The sequence below is a fragment of the Pseudoliparis swirei genome, chromosome 9 (genome assembly GCF_029220125.1).
Source record: "Pseudoliparis swirei isolate HS2019 ecotype Mariana Trench chromosome 9, NWPU_hadal_v1, whole genome shotgun sequence".
NCBI classification, from domain to species: domain Eukaryota; kingdom Metazoa; phylum Chordata; class Actinopteri; order Perciformes; family Liparidae; genus Pseudoliparis; species Pseudoliparis swirei.
The window spans coordinates 2,195,416-2,217,937 of record NC_079396.1 but is presented as its reverse complement, the minus strand read 5'-3'; the positions used below and the strand labels follow the sequence as shown (position 1 = coordinate 2,217,937).

The following is a 22,522-nucleotide window of genomic DNA, read 5'->3' as shown; positions in this document are numbered from 1 at the left end:
GAAAGGAAGAAGAAGACGGGAAAGAAGGAGAAGGAGAGCGACGCGAGGAATCCTCGAGTCTGGACACCGAGTCGGGGGTCGGGGGTCGTGTCTGGGTCCCGGGGGGATGGAGAGAAACAAGTTGAGTGTGCGTGAAACAAAGAAAGCATCGTGAGAGAAGATTGGGGGGGGGAGGGGGGGAGTCCACATGGGACGGCAGCAGGTTGGCGAGAGAGGTGTTTTTCAGAGTGTGTGTAGAAAAGGAGGAGAAGGAGGAGAAGGGGGAGAAGGGGGAGGGGGCCGAGGATCCTTCCCCTCCGTCCCGGAGCCAGGAAGAGGGGGCGGACCTCCTCCCTGTCCTCCTCTCCAGCTGACTTAGAACAAAACACACTTCACCCGGAGCCGGAGCCTTCTGCCAGGACGGAGAGGAGGAGGAGGAGAAAAAAGAAGAAGAGGAGTCCAGCCCCCCCCCCCTGTCCATCTCCATGGGTTGCGTCCTGAGCACCCAGTGGTCTGGGGAGGACGAGGCGGCGCGCCCGGTGCCGGTGGTCCGGAGCTCGTCCCTGAAGAGAAGGAGTCTGGAGAGGAGCGAGAGCGGCAGGATGAGGACCACGAAGGTCAGTGTGCTCGCGGTGCGTTCAGGGTCACGGGCATCGGGCCCGGGAGGTGGACTCAGGGGGGCAGACAGTCTGCTCACAGGTGCTTGTTTACGTTAACATTGTTACGCTTGTTTACGTTAACATTGTTACGCTTGTTTACGTTAACTTTGTTACGTTAACTTTGTTACGCTTGTTTACGTTAACATTGTTACGCTTGATTACGTTAACATTGTTGTGCTTGTTTACGTTAACATTGTTACGCTTGTTTACGTTAACATTGTTACGCTTGATTACGTTAACATTGTTACGCTTGTTTACGTTAACATTGTTACGCTTGTTTACGTTACGCTTGTTTACGTAAACGTAAACAAGCGAAACGTAAAAACGTTTTAAAAAAGCGTAAAAACTGAATTGAATATCAGCCACTACAATCGAACTGTCGGCGGGCTTGTTGCATTGTGGGTAATGCAGTCTTGTAATGACGCTTCAGTAGCCCCACCTTTTGGACTACGTACCTTTTGCAGCACGTTTGAGTATTTTCAAGAGTAATGAACAACTGGGTGTGCTAAAGTCTAAAATTGTTTAGGTTATATATATATATATATATATATACACTACCGTTCAAAAGTTTGGGGTCATCCAGACAATTTCGTGTCTTCCATGAAAACTCACTTTTATTTTTCAAATGAATTGAAAATTGAATAGAAAATATAGTCAAGACATTGACAAGGTTAGAAATAATGATTAATATTTGAAGTATTAATTTTGTTCTTCAAACTTCAAGCTCAAAGGAAGGCCAGTTGTATAGCTTATATCACCAGCATAACTGTTTTCAGCTGTGCTAACATAATTGCACAAGGGTTTTCTAATCAGACATTAGTCTTCTAAGGCGATTATCAAACACAATGTACCATTAGAACACTGGAGTGATAGTTGATGGAAATGGGCCTCTATCCACCTATGGAGATATTTCATTAGAAACCAGACGTTTCCACCTAGAATAGTCATTTACCACATTAACAATGGATAGAGTGTATTTTTGATTAATGTTATCTTTATTGAAAAAACAGTGCTTTTCTTTGAAAAATAAAGACATTTCTAAGTGACCCCAAACTTTTGAACGGTAGTGTATATATATATATATATATGCCCAATGGACATGTGACAAGGAGCGCGCGTGTGTGTGTGTGTGTGTGTGTGTGTGTGTGTGTGTGTGTGTGTGTGTGTGTGTGTGTGTGTGTGTGTGTTTTGTTCGAGCTCTTGATTTGCAACACGATGCTGGTGACGAGCTCACATCTGTGCGGACACAAGGCGTCTGTTGTGGCGGCCCCTCGGCATCTGCCGGGGGATTACCGCGGCGTGAAGCGCGGCCCGTTGGCAGGACGGAGTCATCGTAAGAAAATACAAAATGTCCGTCATCCATCCAGAGGAACCCTGTGGCCCTCGACCTCGGGTCCACCGGTTTACATCACGTGGAATCACAGACGGACACACCAGCCTCTGTGGCTTTCGCATCCAGATGTGTGGATCGCCTGAACGTGCTCGCGTGCATGTGTGTGTGCGTGAGAGTGTGTGCGTGTGTGTGTGTGTGTGTGTGTGTGTGTCCCAGCGGCTCCATGTCACATGCCGAGCAGCGTGGGAATGTGGAGCCCTCTGGACGACGTCATCCCGCAGTGACTGACCCCGCCACCGGGGGGTGGGAACCAGTCCGATCCCACCGAGACGTCTTCTCATCTATTTGTGCTCGTTTGTTTTCATTAAGTCGTTCATTTCCACCTCTTTAAGTCGCTTTATTTATGATTTCTTGGTTGTTTCCCCTGCAGACCGTCGGCGTGAGAACAAGAATGTGACTCGTTTAAATGTCCGTTAAGTACTTTCTGGAAACACTTGGCAACAGAAATGATCCACGTGCTGCTCTCAGCGTGATTACATCATGTTATGATGTGAAAGGAATGTTTTTTAAATCTCTTGTCTTTTTTATTGGTTTTTTTTCTTCCTTAATCTGGAGTTCTCCGCAGGGTGGGGTCCAAACACCTCCTGCAGTGTTGTTAATGTGTTTTTTCGGGATCATATTTCCCTAAATTATGTTTTTTTATTATTATGATTAACCCAAAGCTTTTTATTATTGCGTAATCTCATTCATTTCCCTTAAAATCGGCCTCACTGCCTCTCCGCCCAATGCTTCTTGGACAGTTGTTGACGGAGAGCAGCTGAGCGTCAACAAACAACCTCATAAAACTGGGTTCCTGACATAAACACTTGCTGGCGGTTGGACTCAAGCGTTTACATGGTTTGCTCTGAAAAGAAGAAAACATCCAAACCGGCACGAATGATGCAGAATTCATGAGAGACAAATCAGAAGCCGACGATCCTCGGACGGAAGTTATGAAGCTGCCATCTTGAGGTCATTGGTCTTTGTTATGAATATGAAGCTGAGACGATACTCTCACGCTGCCTCCATGGCCGGGGGATGGCGGGGTGTTATTAGCCACGTAGAAGATAGCGTTGTCAACTGGTCCACCGCTTTGGTCCAGACTGAAATATCGACTAAACGAACGGATTGCTACGAGATTCAGTCGATATGTCCGAATGAATTTGGTGATTCAAAGAACTTTTCTTTGAGTGGAGCCAAAAAGGTTCTAGCTTTTGGATCGACTGCCATGAAATGTGTTTTGTTGCTAACCAGAAAACGCTACGTTGCTAACACGCTAAAACGTATGCAAGGTAACGTGGTGTCGTGCATTACATTCGTCTGCCATTAGCATACTGCCGTTAGCATGCTGACGCTTGTATCCTGCCGTTAGCATACTTCCGTTAGCATGCTGCCGCTTGTATCCTTCCGTTAGCATACTGCCGTTAGCATGCTACCGCTTGTATCCTGCCGTTAGCATACTGCCGTTAGCATGCTGACGCTTGTATCCCGCCCATTATCTTTATTTAAAGGGGACCATGTACAGTTATACATTTGATGCTCTGTAGCAGAGTGTAGCTTCAGCTAATTAGCATCTGTAGTCCCTTGACAGACCTTATAGCACAAAACAGAAAACAATAACATGATTGATTGATCGATGATTGGGCGCCAGCGTTTTAACTCTCGTATCTATCTATTGAGATCATGGGAAACCCGAACACACCAAGTGGAGGTGAGCAGCGTAAAGGCCGTTTGTCTTGAGTTCAGCGGCGCTGCGTGACGCGGCCGCGTTCCTCTTCAGGAGCCGGCGGCTTCCACCGTCGTTGTTGCTCAACGACGGAGACAGTTGAGCTGATTCTTCTCTTTCAACACCCTGTGAGTGAAATGTTGAAACCCCACTGGTTTTGTTTTCTTTTTGTTGTTGTTGAGTCTAGAAATACACAGAGAGCTGGCGCGGTGACACTGGTCTCGTGTGTGTGTGTGTGTGTGTGTGTGTGTCTGTATGTTCTCATGAGCAACAGAGTCTAGATTGGCGTGACCAATACGGAGGCCTTGGGCCACAGGCATTCACTACAAACACACCCAACACAGGAAGCAGCGCTGACCGGTTGGGGTTAAATATAGACCCCCCCCCCCCTCACACACACACACACTGAAAACATTCAGTGGATTTGAACTAGAGGTCATTCTCACACTCACGCTAGATTCCTGTGGCTTGAAAACGAGGATCGGAACTAAAGAAGCGAGCAGGATTTTTGGAGGAATGCTCGCTGTCGTGTGTGCCGGGTGAACGCTGATGGAGGGAGAAGGGAGCGACACCACCCGCTGAACACTAACCCTAACCCGACACCACCCGTTGAACACTAACCCTAACCCGACACCACCCGTTGAACACTAACCCTAACCCGACACCACCCGCTTAACACTAACCCGACACCACCCGCTTAACACTAACCCTAACCCGACACCACCCGCTGAACACTAACCCTAACCCGACACCACCCGCTGAACACTAACCCTAACCCGACACCACCCGCTGAACACTAACCCTAACCCGACACCACCCGCTTAACACTAACCCTAACCCGACACCACCCGCTGAACACTAACCCTAACCCGACACCACCCGCTGAACACTAACCCTAACCCGACACCACCCGCTGAACACTAACCCTAACCCGACACCACCCGCTGAACACTAACCCTAACCCGACACCACCCGCTGAACACTAACCCTAACCCGACACCACCCGCTTCCTCTGGGGAGGAACAACAACCCCAGCGCCTCCAACGCAACACATTCACCATGTTTTATCCGCTCATACTTGACGTTTGGGGTGTTTTTAAAGGAAGGTCTTTCTGGCCGACAGAAAGTGTTCCTACTGACCTCCATCGGGGTCGTCGGTATCTCGCCCGCCGCCCTCCTCGCTCTCTTTCGCCCCTCCAACAGCTGCGCCTTATCAGCGCCGTCCTCCGGCGAGCCACGCGGACCCCCTTTCCTCTGGCCTCCCGGCTCCCTCCCCTCACTTCCTCTCCCGCCTCTTTCTCATTTCACCTCCGAGCGCGATCCGACTCCGACGCTCTCCTCCGATCCCCCGGCTCCAGACGCTCCATGTTTCTGCAAAAAGCTCCCCACCCCCTCCCCTCCCTCCCCCACCCCCTCTTTCCTCATCTCCATCTTTCTTCCAACACGACCCTCCCCCACTTTACTCATTCCAATCCCAAATACAGGCTTCCTGTCTCTCGTGGCCCCTCTGAATGTTGGACTCTCTCTGCCATGTGGCCTCCGCCGCCCTCCCCATTACCTTCCCGACCGCCTTACCTTGTTTTCTTAATCCAAACCCCCACCACCACCCAACCCCCTCCAATCACACACATCTCCTGATGGGTTTTCCATGTCATGAGCCGAAAGGTTCTCCGGTTATGAGCGAAAGGAATGGACTGCATTGCTGCACGTGTGATTTGGGGAGGGGGTCGATCCCACACATGTGGAGGCGGGTGAGGGATCCAGGGCAGCAGACAGAAGTATCGCTCCGTGCATTAGCGCGTCGGAGGCCGGGGGAATACCACGGGGTCGCAATTCAAGACTCGACGGGAATGAACGTCCACGCATGGGGGGGGGGGGGGGGGCACAGAAGTCAGCAAGGAAGCAAAGATGTACATATACAGATGTATCGATCAGCAAGCGCGACTGTTTAAAAATATTTTTTACGTTGCTTTATTTGTTTATTCAAGCTCATTTCAAACATCTGCCGCTGCATGAATGTCTGCTTGGGATTCCTAGGACCTCACAGACCTCACCTGCTGCATTTACCTTATTCCACCACTTGGTGCTGCTACTAGCACACCAGTCACTACCCGGCAGATGTTGATCGGGGCACATCTGTGTGTGTGTTGCACAACGAGGAAGGAGCAGTGAGCAGTGTTGACACTTTTTTGGGGGGATTGAGGAGTCGATCGGGTCAGGTTTATTTGAAGGAAAAAAAAGGTTGTTTCACATAAAACTTAAAAGCTATATATTTGGACCTCACTCACACACACAAGGCCCGAAATGAAAACTCAATAAGTGTGTATGTGCATGTGTTTGTGTGTGAGCTTGATTCATGTTTGTTTGTTTATTTTATGAAGGTGTTACACTCAGATCCACGACCACAGTTTTGACCTTGTGGGGCTGATTCCGTGGTTAACAGTTTTTTTATATTTTAATTAGTTTTACTTTTAATCATCCTAAAAAGGCACGGCCACATCATTGTGATGTAATACCACCACTTTGTGTTGCTTATCTGTTGAGAATACAAAACCATGGCGTCTCATTATGATTACCTTTATGAATAAAGGTTTATTAAAAATAATAAAATAATAAAATAAATTATAATAATTTGATCAAGGCTGTGATGAAAAAATATATTTAGAAAACGTAACCCATGAAAAGATATAAATCAGGTAATCTCCTGAATATCAGCGTTTAATTCAGCCAATCAAAAATCCAGAATCTTCACGGACCCCTCGGAGAAAGCGGCCAATGAGGTGGGAGGGGGCGGGGCTTAGACATCCTCGGCCGCGTGTAGCTCCGCCCCCAGCAGCCTCGGCTCGGCGGGCTGGACCCGAGCAAAAGAAAACAAGTGATCTCAGCGGCGGGCGGTGTTACCGGAGCGCTCCTCCGACATGAGGGGCAGCGCGTGAGGACCGGGGGTCATGAGCAGCGGGAAAATGAACAAGGTAAGAAAGCGCAGTCCGTGGGAGAGAGAGAGAGAGAGAGAGAGAGAGAGAGAAAGCATCTGGTTGAGCTCCCGGTACCCCTAAAGTCTGCATGGAGGACTTTTTTATTTGGGGGTCTGCGTGATGCTCAGTTTTCATGTGTCGCTGCGCAGCTGCGCACTCGGTGGATTTGTCTTGTCGGAGGCGACTCCTTTCTAGAAAAAGTAGTTTTTCCAGTTTTCAACATGGAGATTTAATGTTTTAATGACGCTATATTTATATTTTTTGATAACCCCGCATTATAATATGTCATTCACTGTGTGAACGTGTAGCCTGTTGGACTTGTCGCACTTCATTAAGCTGAAATTAAAGTGTTCCTGGAGTCATATGAGGCCCCCCCCCCCCCCCCCATGGTACCTCAGCGCAGGTCATTGATTGTTAATGTCGCAAAGTCGCGATAGAGCTCATGTGCGCATGTGCGTGAGTGTTGGGTTTTTAAGATGGATAAGAAATATATGCATTAAAAATGAAGATAATATATCAAATATAATAGTTGCAAAAAACACATCTTAAGGAGTTTGATTATTTAAAAAAATTTACATTAAAATGTAGATATAATCGCAGGTACTGTAAATTTAGCATTTTATAAGGCGATGATGAGGAAAAAAATGAAGAAAAATGTGCCGACATACTTAAGTTACGCTGTTGTACACGCATGACTAAGATAAGAAAATTAAATAAAAATATTTACATTAAAAATAGAAAATAATTAGGGCTGTCAGCGTTAACGCGTTAATCTATGCGATTAATTTGGCCGCGTTAGCGCACTAAAATATTTTAACACAATTTAAACCGCGGCAGTACGGTTTGACACTGTTTCCGTTTTTAAAACAATTATTTCTCCGCGAAAATAAGGAGCAGAAATCAGTTTAACTCGTGGATGAATCAGTCGGGTTTCCTCCTGCTCCTCCTTCCTCCCGTCTCCCCCTCTGATACACAGAGGAACGGAGGGGCGACGCGTCGGGGGACGCGGGGCGGAAAGAACTTGACACACGAAACCTTCAATGTGATTTGTCAATCCGTTTGTCTGTCAACATTTCGGGAGAAAAAAAAACCAATGAACACTCAGTAAATCACAAAGGACCTCCCACCTCACAGGTAAGGCTCATTTAGCAGCCTGTCAGTCAGAGAACCAGAGAACAGCCTCATTTCAGAGCTGAGATTGTTCTGGAATGTTTGATGTATAACACGTGGGGGTGTGTCACATGCAAAAGACTTTAAACGGTGAATTTAATTTATTTTGTAAAATGTATAAAATGCCCCCAGCCTCCAGAGGGTTAACGTGACATATTTGAATGTCAGTCAGTCACCAAGGCCACTGGTTCTGCTGTGTTCAGTGTTAAAGATGACAGGACCAATGGGGTCTCAATATACTTCTTTTTTTTTTACTAATCTGTTTCACTGAAGAAACAATTTATCATCCACGATATTAAATACCTCGCTGGCACTGTATATGTAGGAGCCTCTTTGAAAACACAGCTCTGTGTGAAGTTTAGTCTTTAAAAAGAAGGAAACAACGTTTAAGCGCGATTAATCGCGATTAATCGCAATTTCAAAATGTGCGATTAATTAGTTAATTTTTTTTAATCGATTGACAGCCCTAAAAATAATACATCAAATCAAAAAATTGCAGGTGAAAAAAAAAAGTTTTGGGGAATAAAAAATGTTTACATTAAAATGCAAATATATGAAACAAATGGAAATATCAGTTACAAGTACATGTTTACTGTGTTATGTACCTGTCAATAATTCCAAATTAAAGAAATACCTAAAAAAAAATAATAATAATATAATTGCACATACTGTCAATTGACCATTTTGTTTATGACAAAAAGACAAAAAATTGGCGAGATACTGAAGTTACGCTGCGTGGCCTGGAATAAGTAGTGCCCTGTCCAAGACGTGCTGTGGCTGAGCGTGTGTGATGCACAATTCCCCCAAAGGGCACGTCAAGAGCAAAGGATGCTTTCAAGAGACCTCAGTACCCCCCCCCCCCCCATTGGCGTGCAGCAGCACACTTCACTGTCGTGTATTCCCTCGCCCCTCAATTAGTGTTGGCTCCGCATCCGGGTCCCATGTCAGGGCTCCCATCCTGCAGGCCGCGCATCGACAACAAGATTACATTGTCCAACCTCTCCAAAGCTTATCAAAATTGCCGCCGGACCGCCGCCTATACATTTACATTACATACGGTCCACGGCACCGTGGACCGTATGTAATGGCCTATGATGGCTGTGTTGACTTGGTACGACCCACGATGGCCTAAAAGGTGTTTTTAATGATGCTGAGAGTTGGTATTGATGGAGTGCCAAAATAAGACTCTGGAAAAACGACTCAGTTGTCAGGCAGAATAGAAAAGCTGAGTTTGCTCTTGCAACGCCAAGCGACATCATCCAGTTGCCTGGAGAACAGATTAACAGCTGATTCCACTGCTGGCTCCAGAGATGGTTTGCTAGACGGCATCGGTGTGTGTTTGGATGCCGCTATGTGTGTGTGTGTGTGTGTGTGTGTGCGTGTTTGTGTGTTTGTTGGTTCCTGTGTGTCAGCAGCAGGAGTCCTAGAGAACGGAAGTGCATCACGGCGGCACGCTGACCTCACCTCGGGAACAAGCAGTCTCTGTTCCCTCCTCGGCCTGTCCCACCCTTTTAGACTCACACACACACATGCACACACACACACAACGCACATTTTAAGAACACACATGCTGGCTTTAATGCCCCGAAAGAATGAGGCAGGAACCCGGCTGGCCGGACCCATGTGCGACGCTCTGAATGGAGGGTGGGGTTCACACGGACTCACAAACCCGACTGAACACGGCTGTTGGTTGTTGTGCGTGAAGCGTACCTCAACGAGCAGGTATCACACCTCATGGACGCGCCCCGTCATAGAAAATGAGCAGAAATGTTTCTGCTCTACTTTGTCTAGGATGATAGAAAAGTAAAACATCTTCATTGATTTGGAATCCATCTCTTGAAAAACCTAAAAACCAAATAATTCTCCTGATAGCGACCATGACCTCACCCCTCGGTTTGTGGACTCACACATTTGAGGCCTCGTCTTCCCCTAAAACGACCCAAATTTAGTAAATGAACATCGTGCTGTATTGGAGTCGCCCCCTGGTGGTCAGGAGAGAGAATGCAGCTTTCACACATGAAGCATAGACTTCTATACAAGCAGAGGAGTCACCCCCTGTTGGTCCGGAGAGAGAATGCAGCTTTAACGCATGAAGCATAGACTTCTATACAACCAGAGGAGTCACCCCCTGGTGGTCAGGAGAGAGAATACAGCTTTAACACATGAAGCATAGACTTCTATACAACCAGATGAGTCACCCCCTGGTGGTCCGGAGAGAGAATGCAGCTTTAACACATGAAGCATAGACTTCTATACAACCAGAGGAGTCACCCCTTGGTGGTCCGGAGAGAGAATGCAGCTTTAACACATGAAGCATAGACTTCTATACAACCAGAGGAGCCCCCTGGTGGCCAGGAGAGAGAATGCAGCTTTAACACATGAAGCATAGACTTCTATACAACCAGAGGAGTCGCACCCTGGTGGTCAGGAGAGCGAATGCAGCTTTAACACATGAAGCATAGACCTCTATACAACCAGAGGAGCCCCCTGGTGGTCAGGAGAGAGAATGCAGCTTTAACACATGAAGCATAGACTTCCATACAACCAGAGGAGTCACCCCCTGGTGGTCAGGAGGGAAAATTCAACTTTAACATATGAAGCATAGACTTCTATACAACCAGAGGAGTCGCCCCCTGGTGTTTAGGAGAGAGAATGCAGCTTTAACACATGAACCGTAGACTTCTATACAACCAGAGGAGTCGCCTCCTGGTGGTCCGGAGAGAGAATGCAGCTTTAACACATGAAGTGTAGGCTTCTATACAACCAGAGGAGTCACCCCCTGGTGGTGAGGAGAGAGAATGCAGCTTTACCACATGAAGCATATACTTCTATACAACCAGAGGAGTCGCCCCCTGGTGGTCAGGAGAGAGAATGCAGCTTTAACACATGAAGCGTAGACTTCTATACAACCAGAGGAGTCTCCCCCTAATGGCCATTAGAGAGAATGCCAGTTGAAGTCACTTCCGCATCGGATTCCCTTTTCAGGTCTGGAGGTTGACACTTGTTCGTAACCTTGCTCGCTGTGAGTGAGATATAAGGAGAGCGTTATACGATCCAACAACTCTACGTTGAATGAAACGATGAGCGTTAAAATACCAGAGAGTAAACAACCCAGTGCCGTGGAAATGAGAAGAACCCCGGAGAGCTTGGCCGACTAGCGCCAGCATGTTGCCGTGTCGTCCCGACGTCACCGAGCTGAGAGAACAACACATTTCCTGAAGATGTGCCACAGGATTCTTTGCTTTGCCACTTTTAATAGAGTCAGACTAAACAAGCCATTCACCTCAAATGTAGGAAATTCTGACTTTACCGTCAGTTTTTCCAAGATTCTCTGCATTTTGGAGACCACATGTTTTAAAGGAGAACTCCAGGTGTTGCAGAGCACTAACCAGCCGTTTGCATGAGACCTTGTGTGGCTGCAGAGGGAGCGGCTCACAGTCTGATCAATGTTCTTCCATGATGTCACCTGAGCCATTCACTGCGTTTCTATGCACCTCACATTCTGGGGTTTCGCCCATATTCTGAATACAATTATAATATTTCCTACTAAGTGCTTTGCAAGGCTAATGAAAGGAAAAGTAAGACTCTCGGGGTGTGGAGTTAGAAAAGAAGGCATAGCTTCAACCTTTCTGCTAGAGGCGACATTAGCCATAATACCGGAATAACCCACCCAGATCTGTACGGTTGGGGTGAATGGAGTCGCATTGCATCGTGGGTAACGTGGGTGCAAGGTTTCTCACCACGTCATCTTTATGAACCTTGTGATGTCATGGGGGTCGGTGGTAATCGGAGACGCTCGAATTCAAGTGCGCTACGAAGGAAGTAGATCAGATGATCGGACCCCGAAGCGAAGCTGCCGAACATCAACGCTCTGAAGACAAAAGGTCTCCTGATGACCGAATCAGGAGGAAGCGTTTCCACCCTCCAGGCTGCTTCTTCTTCTTCGTCTTCGTCTTCTTCTTCTTCCAATGCGTGCCCTCGCTGACCATCTGCAGCTGAAGCTGAGGTCACAGGCCTCCAGTCACTAATGTACCCGTCACACACAATGTCCATCATTGTCCAGATATCACGACTATTTTTAGAGAGAAAAGGAGCAGGAGTTTCCAGGGGTGTGTGTGTGTGTGTGTGTGTGTGTGTGTGCGCACAAACAGTTTCTGTGTATTTTGTTTGTATGCACAAAAAATGTGCGTGTGTGCGTCTCTTGTGCGAGCGTCCAACCCCTCGCCGCTTCAATCCAGCGCCTGTTCCGTGACGGCTGGCAGACGTGCAGCAAGGAAAGGGTGGAGGGGGGGGGGGGTTGGGTGCACTGGTTAGAAAGCGTTTCTTTGACTGGTTCCCCCCTTCTTCTTCTTCCTCTTCTTCTTTATTTCTGCCAAAAAAGCTAAAAATATTAGAAAAAGGGCCTTCTTGTGCGTGGAGAGGTGGGGTCTGGCTCGAGGGGGGGGGGGGGTGGGTACAGTCCAGTCTCCACTGGACTGTCTTGCAGGGATACAGGCGGCAACACGTGGTGAGTGCTTGTGTGTAGTTTTTCTTCCTGTGGTCTCAGGTAACCGTTTTACAATTCTGTGTCACGTCTGTGGACATGTGCCCCCCCCCCCCAGGTGGGCAGGTGGTCCTGAATGTATTCTTTTTATCTCCTAAGTGGATGAACATGGCGCTCTTTGTTTCTGAAGGCTCTCATTGTGTTTCCTGTCCGGCAGCACGCGTTATCTAATCCGGTTGACTTCATCAGCCCGCCGCGGCGTGACGGACAACACATGTTCCTCACGGGGGAAGATGTTTTTCATCCTTTACGGTCGGTGGCGGTAATTACTGTCCTGGGGAACCGGGCTCAGCGGCGCAGGCTGGTGGTTGTTTAAGTTCCTTCTACACACTCTACGCTCTTGCAGCTGTGTTCTGCTTCCTCTGTTAAAGTCCCGCTGAACGCCGTGAACCTCCCTCACTGACGGAAGAGTTGTTTTGAGTAGACGGGAGCACTTAACCAAGCTGGCTTTCCTTATTTTGAGCTGATTGTCAATTTTTCTTCTTTCTTACTTGATATGTTAATGTTGAAGTTGCTAAATACAAAAATACAGAGCATTAATATGGTAGAAAACAACTATTAGCCAAGTAAATATATATAAATATATACTGTAGATGGGGTAATGTCTACCAGAGCAGAGAAGGAATTTCATTGAGTTCTGCAAAATGAGCAAAGATTGTCAATTTTCGTGATTCTGTGCAGCCTGACGTAAGTGTATTTTATAAGATGTTCGGCCAAGTGTTTATTTTAACTGGCTAACACAACAATACGGCTAGCTAGATTTGGTAATTAATGTATCTTGACTGTCTATAAGAAGTGATTGTAGTGATTGTGACTCCACCCGTTAGGTTGTGGACTGAAGTTTTGAAGCTTTGAGTTTTTGCTGTAGACATCCTGGATTACGACCGTCACCGTGTTGAAGTTACCATATTCTGAATGCGGTGGAGTGACGTAGAAAAGATAATTCCTAATTATTTTAAAACTAAAATAAGTGTATACCTCAACAGCCACATAGCAACCGTAAAATTGGGAAGATAATCGTTTATTTCGGCACGTCATGCCTTTCCGATCAGAAGTACAGCATCTGATCCCCACCGGGCTGGACACAGCGCTCAGGCACGTAGCGGCGTTTCACCGTCTGAGTGCCTGTGGTCGGACGGTGTCGTGGTCTTGATTGTGTCTGTAACCGGAAGAATGCTGCAAACCTCTCAATCTATGTGTTTATCTCTCAGCCCACATCACCACCGTGGGTTAGCTGACAGTAACTGCTTGCTTTATTTAAACTCAGTGTATAGCCTTGTGTGTATATGTGTGTGTGTGTGTGTGTACATAGTTTATACACACTCACTCTAAAATAGTATTGCATACGTTCACAGAACATACACTGCAGACTAAATCTACAAAAACACCAGAGACATTTGGTTTTGTGAAAGTGTGTCAAAAGTCAAAGCAGAGATAGCGTGACGTTGTTGAAAGCAGCGTTTGGCACGTTTTAAATGCATCAGGAAATGGGTGGACTCGGCGTAAGGGAGGAGAGAGGAATCGAGGATTCATCAAAACAGGGATCCAGATAAGAAGAGAACTTTTCTAGAAGTCAAAGAAGTGTAAAACGAGAACAGGCAGACGGAGGTTAATAAAACCGCTGCAAATGGAGGATATTCCAAAAGTAATGACCACACAGTTTTTAAAATCTCAATCTCAATCCCCATGACTTCCTCCCCTCCCCCGAGCCGCCCACCCGGTTCCACCGTCCAGCCGGCGATGCCAGGCAGGCAGCTGTCCAAACACGGCCCGGTCCCCAGAACACAGCGGTCCAGAGCGGCCGGATAACGGGAGAGCAGTGTGTAAACATCAGCACGTCTTTGTTACCGAGGAGGAAAAGCATGCACGGGGGAAACGGAGCAACGCGAAGAGGCGTTGTGTGCGTCAGGTCCATTATCTGAAGCTCCAGACTTGTGGACACTGAGCAGCTCCGGTGGCGTGAACGCCGGTGACGGTGTTGATGGCGTGTTTGCGCTCAAATTTGCTCGAGAGATGTTCCGATATCGTTTTTTTTCCCTACAGACACCTCTGTATAACTTACATAAATACACCATTCAGATAATTAGGAAATGAAGGACATTTGGTTAAAGCAAAAGAGAGAGAAGAAGAACAAAAAGGCATAAGTAGTTATCATTTTGTCATATGAGCTTTTGTTAGGAAGTTAAAGCAAGTTCTCTCATATATATTATATATTGCATTACATGTCATTTCACTGACGCTTTTATCCAACGCGACTTACAATCATGTTACATTCACACAGCGTAGACGCAGCGACAGGGAGACATTCAGGGTTAAGTGTCTTGCTCAAGGACACATCAACTAGGGTGGGGATTGAACCGCCAACCCCCTGATTGAAGGACGGGCCACCGACACACAGTCGCCCACATATACCTGTGACATTTTCAACCGACTAATTATATTATATATATAATATATAGTTATAATTTACCTTTGCCCAGCACTCATTCTTCCTGAAAGGAGCTTAAACGCATCACAATGTAAATCAATCCAACCTCCGTTAGCGTTGTTGTTTTAGAGCCCACACGGCTGCTAACAGCTAACCTTAACGAGCGGAGGTGTACAGGTCTGGCACGATGTATGGATGAGATGGCGAGTGGTGTGTGTTGTTGTTGTTGTTGTTCTTGAAGTATGATGTGATGCACTCGCCAAACACACACTCACTTCTCTCCTCCCGTCATGGAGCCATGCAAGAGAACATGCTACACAACCCGCCTTCCTCGCCCTGGGTTGTTAGAGTGTTCATGTTCAAAGCCCCCACAGAGTCACGTCAGGCCCAGTCATCTGTAGACGTAATCCCATGTTGGGGAACAAAGAGGCGCTGGGTGGGAAAGGTGACCACAAGCACACACACACATTCCTGTTCTTTGTGGGGACCCTCGTTAAAATACTGCATTCCAAGGCCCCCATACTCTAACCGCAACCATCCCGACTAAATGCCTTACCCCGACACTGAACCCAATTCTAACCCAAACCGTAAAAAATCTGAAAGTCTGAATCTTCAAACGGGGACGTGGGCACCACACTCCACTCGGTCCTCACAAAGATAGACTTACAAGCGCACACACCGACCGAGGTATAGAAATGCGGAGAAGAATTAGATCGACACATTTGCTCCTTTTTACTCTTTCCCAAACCTACACACACACAGGCACACATATACACGCTCACTAAGGATTATAGTGTGGTATGGGCGGGAACCGCAAGGATTATTACTGGAAGACCGTCACACAACCAGAACAGGCGTTCAAGAGGCAAAGGGAGTAGAGCATGGATGTAGTTATTTTGTGCACATGCATACCATGCACCCAAGTCCGCCTTACACACAAGTTAAAGCTGACAGTTCTGAGCTCCTGTCATCATTACAGATGAACTCACACGCCATTACTTTGTTTTCTCCTCCCTTTGTGAGAAGAGTTGGGGACGTCCAAGTTCTTTTCGTATGGAGGTGGACACAGGGTTAAGCTCTGGGATGAAGGTCAAACAAGGATTCTTGTTTTCCGAGAGTAGGAAGCCCCACACACTGCGTTGCCACGTCTGGTTCTGTGCTGTATCGGGTTTCTAACTGAGCCTGAATCTCGTTTTTCCTTGTGTGTGTGTGTGTGCAGGGGGGAAAGGGAGAGCCCCACGTCTTCAAGGAAAAGACCTTCAAGAAGAGGCGGCAGTGCAGCGTGTGCCGCCAGAACGTGGACAACGTCGGCTCCTTCTGCAGAGGTAAATGCGTAGCGGTCGGCAGTCGACCGGTTGAGACCGAGTGAGTCCGAAGGGCCGAGACGACGCGGGGTAAGCGTCGCCATGGCGACCTGCAGGATGTAGGCGGCGTCGCCTATGAATGACCGAGGGGTCGCGTAGTTTGATCCCCGACTGCTCGTACTGGACTTTGACGATGGCGAAGTCTGGTGAGCGAATGGGACTAAATCAGTGCATATTAGCAAGAACTGTAAAGAAAAATCATAATTACTGGTCTCATAAGTATCGGGTATCGTGATATTTATCGCAGGTGTCGTATCGACGTTCTAATATTTGGTTTTGTGACCCCCCCTAGTCAGCAGGGCCTGTATAGTAACCGTGACGTCACCCATTGACGTTTGAAGCCTCTAGTTTTGGCACCATCTTGGGTTCTTTGCAATCAGAGGTGACTCCAGAGGGGCGGGGCTTAGTACCAAACACTGATTTTTGTATTGTATGCTAAGACAGCCGGATGACATCAAGATGTTTGCGAACAAATGAAGATTCTAGTTTAGTTTCTGACAAATACAAAGCAAGTTTATATGGAGTCTAAACTCATACTCTATACTCATGTTCTCGTCTTTCTTTCCCCCCCCCCCCTCCCTACTTTCATTCCATCCTAGTTTGCAAGACCGCCACCCACAGGAAGTGTGAGGCCAAGGTAAAGCTGCACCACACACACACACACACACTTCCAGAGCATGAATGAATAATCAGTGTGTCAACAGTTACGCGATACACTCAGGGACGGTATTGAATGCTGTCATCAGCCGGGACTGAGGATATATATTTATTTTTAACCCACATTTAACAAAAGTAGAATATAACTGTGGAAAAGGCAACACTACTCACTACGAGAGGATTACTTCTGTAAAAAATTCCGGTAAATCTTTCCACAATACATACGATGCAATTCCATTAAATCGACACAGCTTGATGTGAAGTAAATCAATCAGTATTGATCGCTGTGGTAACATAAACTATTCAAAGTCATCAGTTGTGACGCAACCTTCTCTGCAGCAGGTTAAATGGCCCAACTAATTCAATTTAAGCCTTCATGTTGACCCGCTAGCCTGAGTGGGAGACGGCCACCCCTGGCTATGTGGTCATGTGACTGGACTCGAGGAATAACATGCGAGTGCTCATCTGAGCTGATTTTCCTCTTGGCCGCCGCGCCACCCGTGAACATATCGACGGCTCTGCGCGGTCGAAAGCCGCTCGGTCGCATTCCTCAGAAGGGGCTGCGAGCCGCGCTCCGACCCCACGCTGAGGGCCCCTGTGAAAGGGTCATTGATGGAGGGGGACGGCGCAATGAATAGACAGAGGGATGCAGAGGGGGAGAATGCCGGCCAAGGCCAAAGTGATGAAGAGGGGGGTGTAGAGGCTGGGGCAGGGAGCCAGCGGTGCTAAGGAAGAGATGGCCATGGGGCGAGGTCACATGGCGAGGATGGGACTCATTCCTCTCGTCTTGCAGATGGATGGTCTCGCAGAGGGATGGTCTTATAGAGGGATGGTCTTGCAGAGGGATGGTCTTGTAGAGGGATGGTCTTGCAGAGGGATGGTCTTATAGAAGGATGGTCTTGCAGAGGGATGGTCTTGTAGAGGGATGGTCTTGTAGAGGAATGGTCTTGCAGAAGGATGGTCTTGTAGAGGGATGGTCTTGTAGAGGGATGGTCTTGTGGTCTTGTAGAAGGATGGTCTTGTAGAGGGATGGTCTTGCAGAAGGATGGTCTTGCAGAGTGATGGTCTTGTAGAGTGATGGTCTTGCAGATGGATGGTCTTGTAGAGTGATGGTCTTGCAGAAGGATGGTCTTGTAGAGGGATGGTCTTGTAGAGGGATGGTCTTGTAGAAGGATGGTCTTGTAGAAGGATGGTCTTGTAGAGGCATGGTCTTGTAGAGGGATGGTCTTGTAGAGGAATGGTCTTGTAGAAGGATGGTCTTGTAGAGGGATGGTCTTGCAGAAGGATGGTCTTGCAGAGGGATGGTCTTGCAGAAGTATGGTCTTGTAGAGGGATGGTCTTGCAGAAGGATGGTCTTGCAGAGCGATGGTCTTGCAGAGGGATGGTCTTGTAGAGGAATGGTCTTGCAGAAGGATGGTCTTGTAGAGGGATGACCTGCAGAGGGATGGTCTTGCAAAGTGACGGTCCTGCAGAGGGACGGTCTTGCAGAGGGATGGTCCTGCAGAGGGATGGTCTTGCAGAGGGATGGTCCTGCAGAGGGATGGTCTTGCAAAGTGACGGTCCTGCAGAGGGATGGTCCTGCAGAGGGACGGTCTTGCAGAGGGATGGTCCTGCAGAGGGATGGTCTTGCGGAGGGATGGTCTTGCAGAGGGATGGTCTTGCGGAGGGATGGTCTTGCAGAGGGATGGTCTTGCAGAGGCATGGTCTTGCAGAGGGATGGTCTTGCGGAGGGATGGTCTTGCAGAGGGATGGTCTTGCGGAGGGATGGTCTTGCGGAGGGATGGTCTTGCAGAGGGATGGTCTTGCGGAGGGATGGTCTTGCAGAGGGATGGTCTTGCAGAGTGACTGTCTTCAAAGCGTTTCCATCCCTTTGCCATTTCATTTGCACGTTGCTTCAGTCATGAGTCGATCATCGGATCTTCCTCATTAGCCGGAATGTTTTTTTTCTTCTTCTTCTCTCTTGGAAAGAAAAGCTGAAACGTTCCATTATGCAAAAAAATCAAAAAAGTCGATTCATCGCCCTCCAGAAGAGGAGTGATGGGTGTGCAGTGTGACGGCCTGACGATGGCTCGCTGTTGACTGGTTGTTAGGAGACTGATTTCCATCTCCGCTGCCCAGGAAGGGAGCGGTCGGATAAGGCGGGCCGCCAGTGTCCATTGGCTGTTATCTAAACTGGTATGAATGTAGGGGGGGGGGGGGGGGCTGTTATACTGTGTGTTTATTTTGTGAGGTTCTCAATGGGTTCCCAGCGGTCGGCCTGCCAAGCTGATGAGCTTCACCCCTCCTTTCCTCCAAGCCCTTATTAGTCCAAGGTGTTTCCTGGCACCTTGTTCACATTTGGCAGTTATTACCGAGACAACCCACTTCACCTTCACCCTTCTCCACCTTCACCCTCCTCCGCGAAGGTTGTTCATCGCACATCTGGAGACCCGTCATCTGGATCCCGCTCTGCCCGTGCTCCCATTCACACTTCCGCCCAGTCTGTGTTTTTTTCTTGCCGTAAGCTCGGTGACGAATCTTTTTGAATTGATGTCAGCCGTCTGCTTCGGTTCTCTGGAGAAAAAAACTCTCGAACTTCGAGAGAGTGATCGGCAATGAAGCGTCTATCTTTTCTCCGTCTCTCTTTGCCACTGTGTTCCCGTCTCTTTGCTCACAGCCTCCAGCTGACTCATCTCTATTATATTACACAACACACACACACACACACACAGGCAGGCAGACTGTAGAACAGAAGGTCGTCAACCGCTGTATCTCGGCATGTTCTCTTTCTCAGATCGCCGCTCCTCTTTTTATCTTTGATCCCCAAGTGGAAAATCCAGTCTGCAGGGACTTGAAGGTTGGGAAAAGACATGGGGGAGGGGGAGAGTGTATGTGTGTGTGTATGGGGTGGGGGGGTATCACAGTGGGAGGAGGAAGGTTTAGAATTAGTGAAATGCAGCCCGTGATGAGTTGACTGGCATACCAGCCTAATTAGGCAAGAAGAGGCATTTCCGCTGGTCGGGGGGATGGGGAGGTCTAGCGACCCAGGAGAAGTGGACTTCTTGGACTCACCAGCAGACTTGGGATTGATGTGGAATGCCTCAAAATATTTACGCCTAAGTAGAAGTTTCTTCACGAGACATTTGTGGGTTGTTTGCCGATGATTTCCAAGACGACCGTTCTCTTTCACGATGTCGGCTCGTGGTTGATGTCGTAGAACAGAACCGCTCGGTTCAGGCAACAGAACCACTGGGTTGGGTTTACGAGGAGCGTGCGGTTTGTTTAGCCCCGTGCGGAACGTTAAATGACTCAACATGTTGATGTTGTTTTTCTTCACACAGGGTGTGAACAGCGGTGTCCTGGGTGAAAGTCCCGTTTTTAAGCCTCGTTCTTTCACTTTATATATGTGTTTTAGTCCGGCGGACAGAAACAGAACAAAGGAAGTCACGAGTAGACAGAATGATGGCAGGAATATCAGAGCAAGGACACATCACAGCTGACCTGACATCCCCCCCCCCCCCCCACCACCACCACAGACTTCCTGTCAAATGGTTTCCTGTGATGCTGCTCCAGGAATATGTCTCATTGCTGTTATTGGTATTGGACCATGCTTTAAAAAAACATCTATTGTATTCAACCATCTGAATCAATTCATTGGGGGGGGGGGGGGTGCGTGAGACTACAGCAGCCGCCACCTCGTCAGTTGAGCTAGGCCGGCGGGTTACGGAGGAAGCGCAGCGGGCGATCTCGACTTGAGAGAAACCGCAAGCTTGTGACCCGGCCAGCGGGCGGACGTGCTAATTGGGGGAAGAGGTCCACACCTCGCAGCTGTGCACGAAGTCTGTGTTTTGTGTACACTGAGACTGGAGGGGGGAGGGCGAGATGCAGCCGAGGCTCGACGGCGACCCGTCCCACCGCCCCGTGGAGGCTCCCCTCCCCGTCCACGACCTCTCAACCCCGGACCACTTCCTGCTTTTTGGTTTATTTACCCGCTTTTATTTTCATCCGTCTTCTGGGCTTCCAGGCCGTGTTTGTAAGTTGAATTCAATTCAGTTTATTTGTATAGCCCATTTTCACAAATTACAAAGTTGTCTTAAGAGTCCCAGAACCTCACTTCAGATCAGGAACAACTCCCAAACAACCCTTCACGGGGAAAAAAGTGAATAAACCTTCAGGAGAGCAACAGAGGAGGATCCCTCTCCAGGATGGAGAGGTGTAATAGATGTCATGTGACCAGAAGGAATCATTACACACTAATTAAAACACAGTAACAACACAATCAATGAATATGACAGAGTGTATGAATAGTTGGTAGTCGGCATATTCCAAGATCCAGACCTCCACGATCCATCAAGCAGATGGAGGTAGAGAAGAGTGGGCGGAGTCTCAACTGGGTCATGGTATAGTTGGTAGTAGGCATATTCCAAGATGGTCGGATGTCTGCGTATCTTTAAGAGTAGATCTGATAGAATTGCTTCTCCCCCCCCCCCCCTTCCCGTGTCACCAGAAGGCTCCACCGCAGGGAACCCCCGGGACCTGCGTTGACGCCCGCCTCCCTCTTCAGCTGCTTTGCGAGCGAAGAAGCAAACGGCTTTCGCGGGGGCAAAAGAAAAGTGTGGAAAAGAGGGACAAAGGAGTGAGAGAGCGGGAAACGTCTGCAGGGATGATAAACTGAGTCCAGGGCTGTTGTTTCTGCTCAGCCGGGGCCCTTGAAGTCCCATCGCGCTAACGCAGGCTGGGTGCTCTACCCCCCCCCCCCCCGGAGCCCACCTTGTCCCGATTAGGGTTTAACAGAAATGTCCCAAAGATAGAGCATGCCATCGCCCACCTCGAGTCCCAGCACACACACACGCACACACACACAACCACACACACGCATTAACATTCCTTGTTGTGTTTTTTTCCCTCCTGTTTAGAATGATTCTAATTGGCTCAGACCTCTCTTTTCTTTACATGCATTCCTTCTGCCGTTCATCTGTGTGGAATTCGAGCTCTGACAGGAAACAGGTGTAAGACATTGAGACGCGCACCGCTGCTCAAACTCTGGACTGGCCATCGCTTCTTCGGTACATTAACCCCTTCACGCCCGTCTCAGATTAGCCCGTCGGTAGCCGCTGAGCGGCGGTGGCCGAAGACGTGACGTATTTTGGGGTTGTCTGTCCGGCCGGTCCATTCTGGTGAGAGCACGGGAGCACCGTTTCTTCAACTTACATCCACCTGGAAGGTCAAAGGGCACAGTGGCCATAACATATTTTAGGACCCAAGGTCACAATTTAAATTGAATACATTTTAAATGTTCGTAGTTTGAATTTCAAACTGAAAATGTAGATGTTCTCATTCGGGGGATCGAATGAAAATCAAACTGCAACTTCCATTATTTTACACACTCACAGACGGAATCGCTCTCGAACCGGCGGGCCCCCCCTCACAAAACACACCCGCTCCTCACACTAATAACATACCAGGGCTGCTACCTCACCCCCTAGTTATCCCTCTCGCAGCCCACAGCGCTTAAGCCGTGCGTCCAGAGCACAGAGCTGCGCAGCATCCATTGGCCACGCCGCTTCTGGCTTTGATGGATCAAAGAGCACCGAAAAGGAGGTCATAGCATCAACAAAAAATGTGACAGAGGATGGAGGAGGAGGACGGAGGAAGGCTGGTCGGACGGAG

At 48.3% G+C, this 22,522-nt stretch overlaps 1 protein-coding gene across 4 annotated transcripts in view; it reads left to right on the top strand.

Moving 5' to 3' along the window:
* The first annotated feature begins 237 nt into the window (after nt 1-237).
* Nucleotides 238-22,522, top strand: part of tns2a (tensin 2a) — a 46,910-nt gene continuing 24,625 nt past the window's right edge. For 2 of the 4 annotated variants that reach the window (XM_056422578.1, XM_056422577.1), the window contains exons 1-3: nt 239-596; nt 16,072-16,177; nt 16,816-16,853. In XM_056422578.1, the coding sequence (XP_056278553.1) occupies nt 465-596; nt 16,072-16,177; nt 16,816-16,853 (276 nt within the window). In that variant the 5' untranslated portion in view covers nt 239-464. Of the gene's footprint in view, nt 597-6,626; nt 6,709-16,071; nt 16,178-16,815; nt 16,854-22,522 lie in introns of those variants that run through there. The other 2 variants (XM_056422579.1, XM_056422580.1) reach the window with 2 other exon arrangements.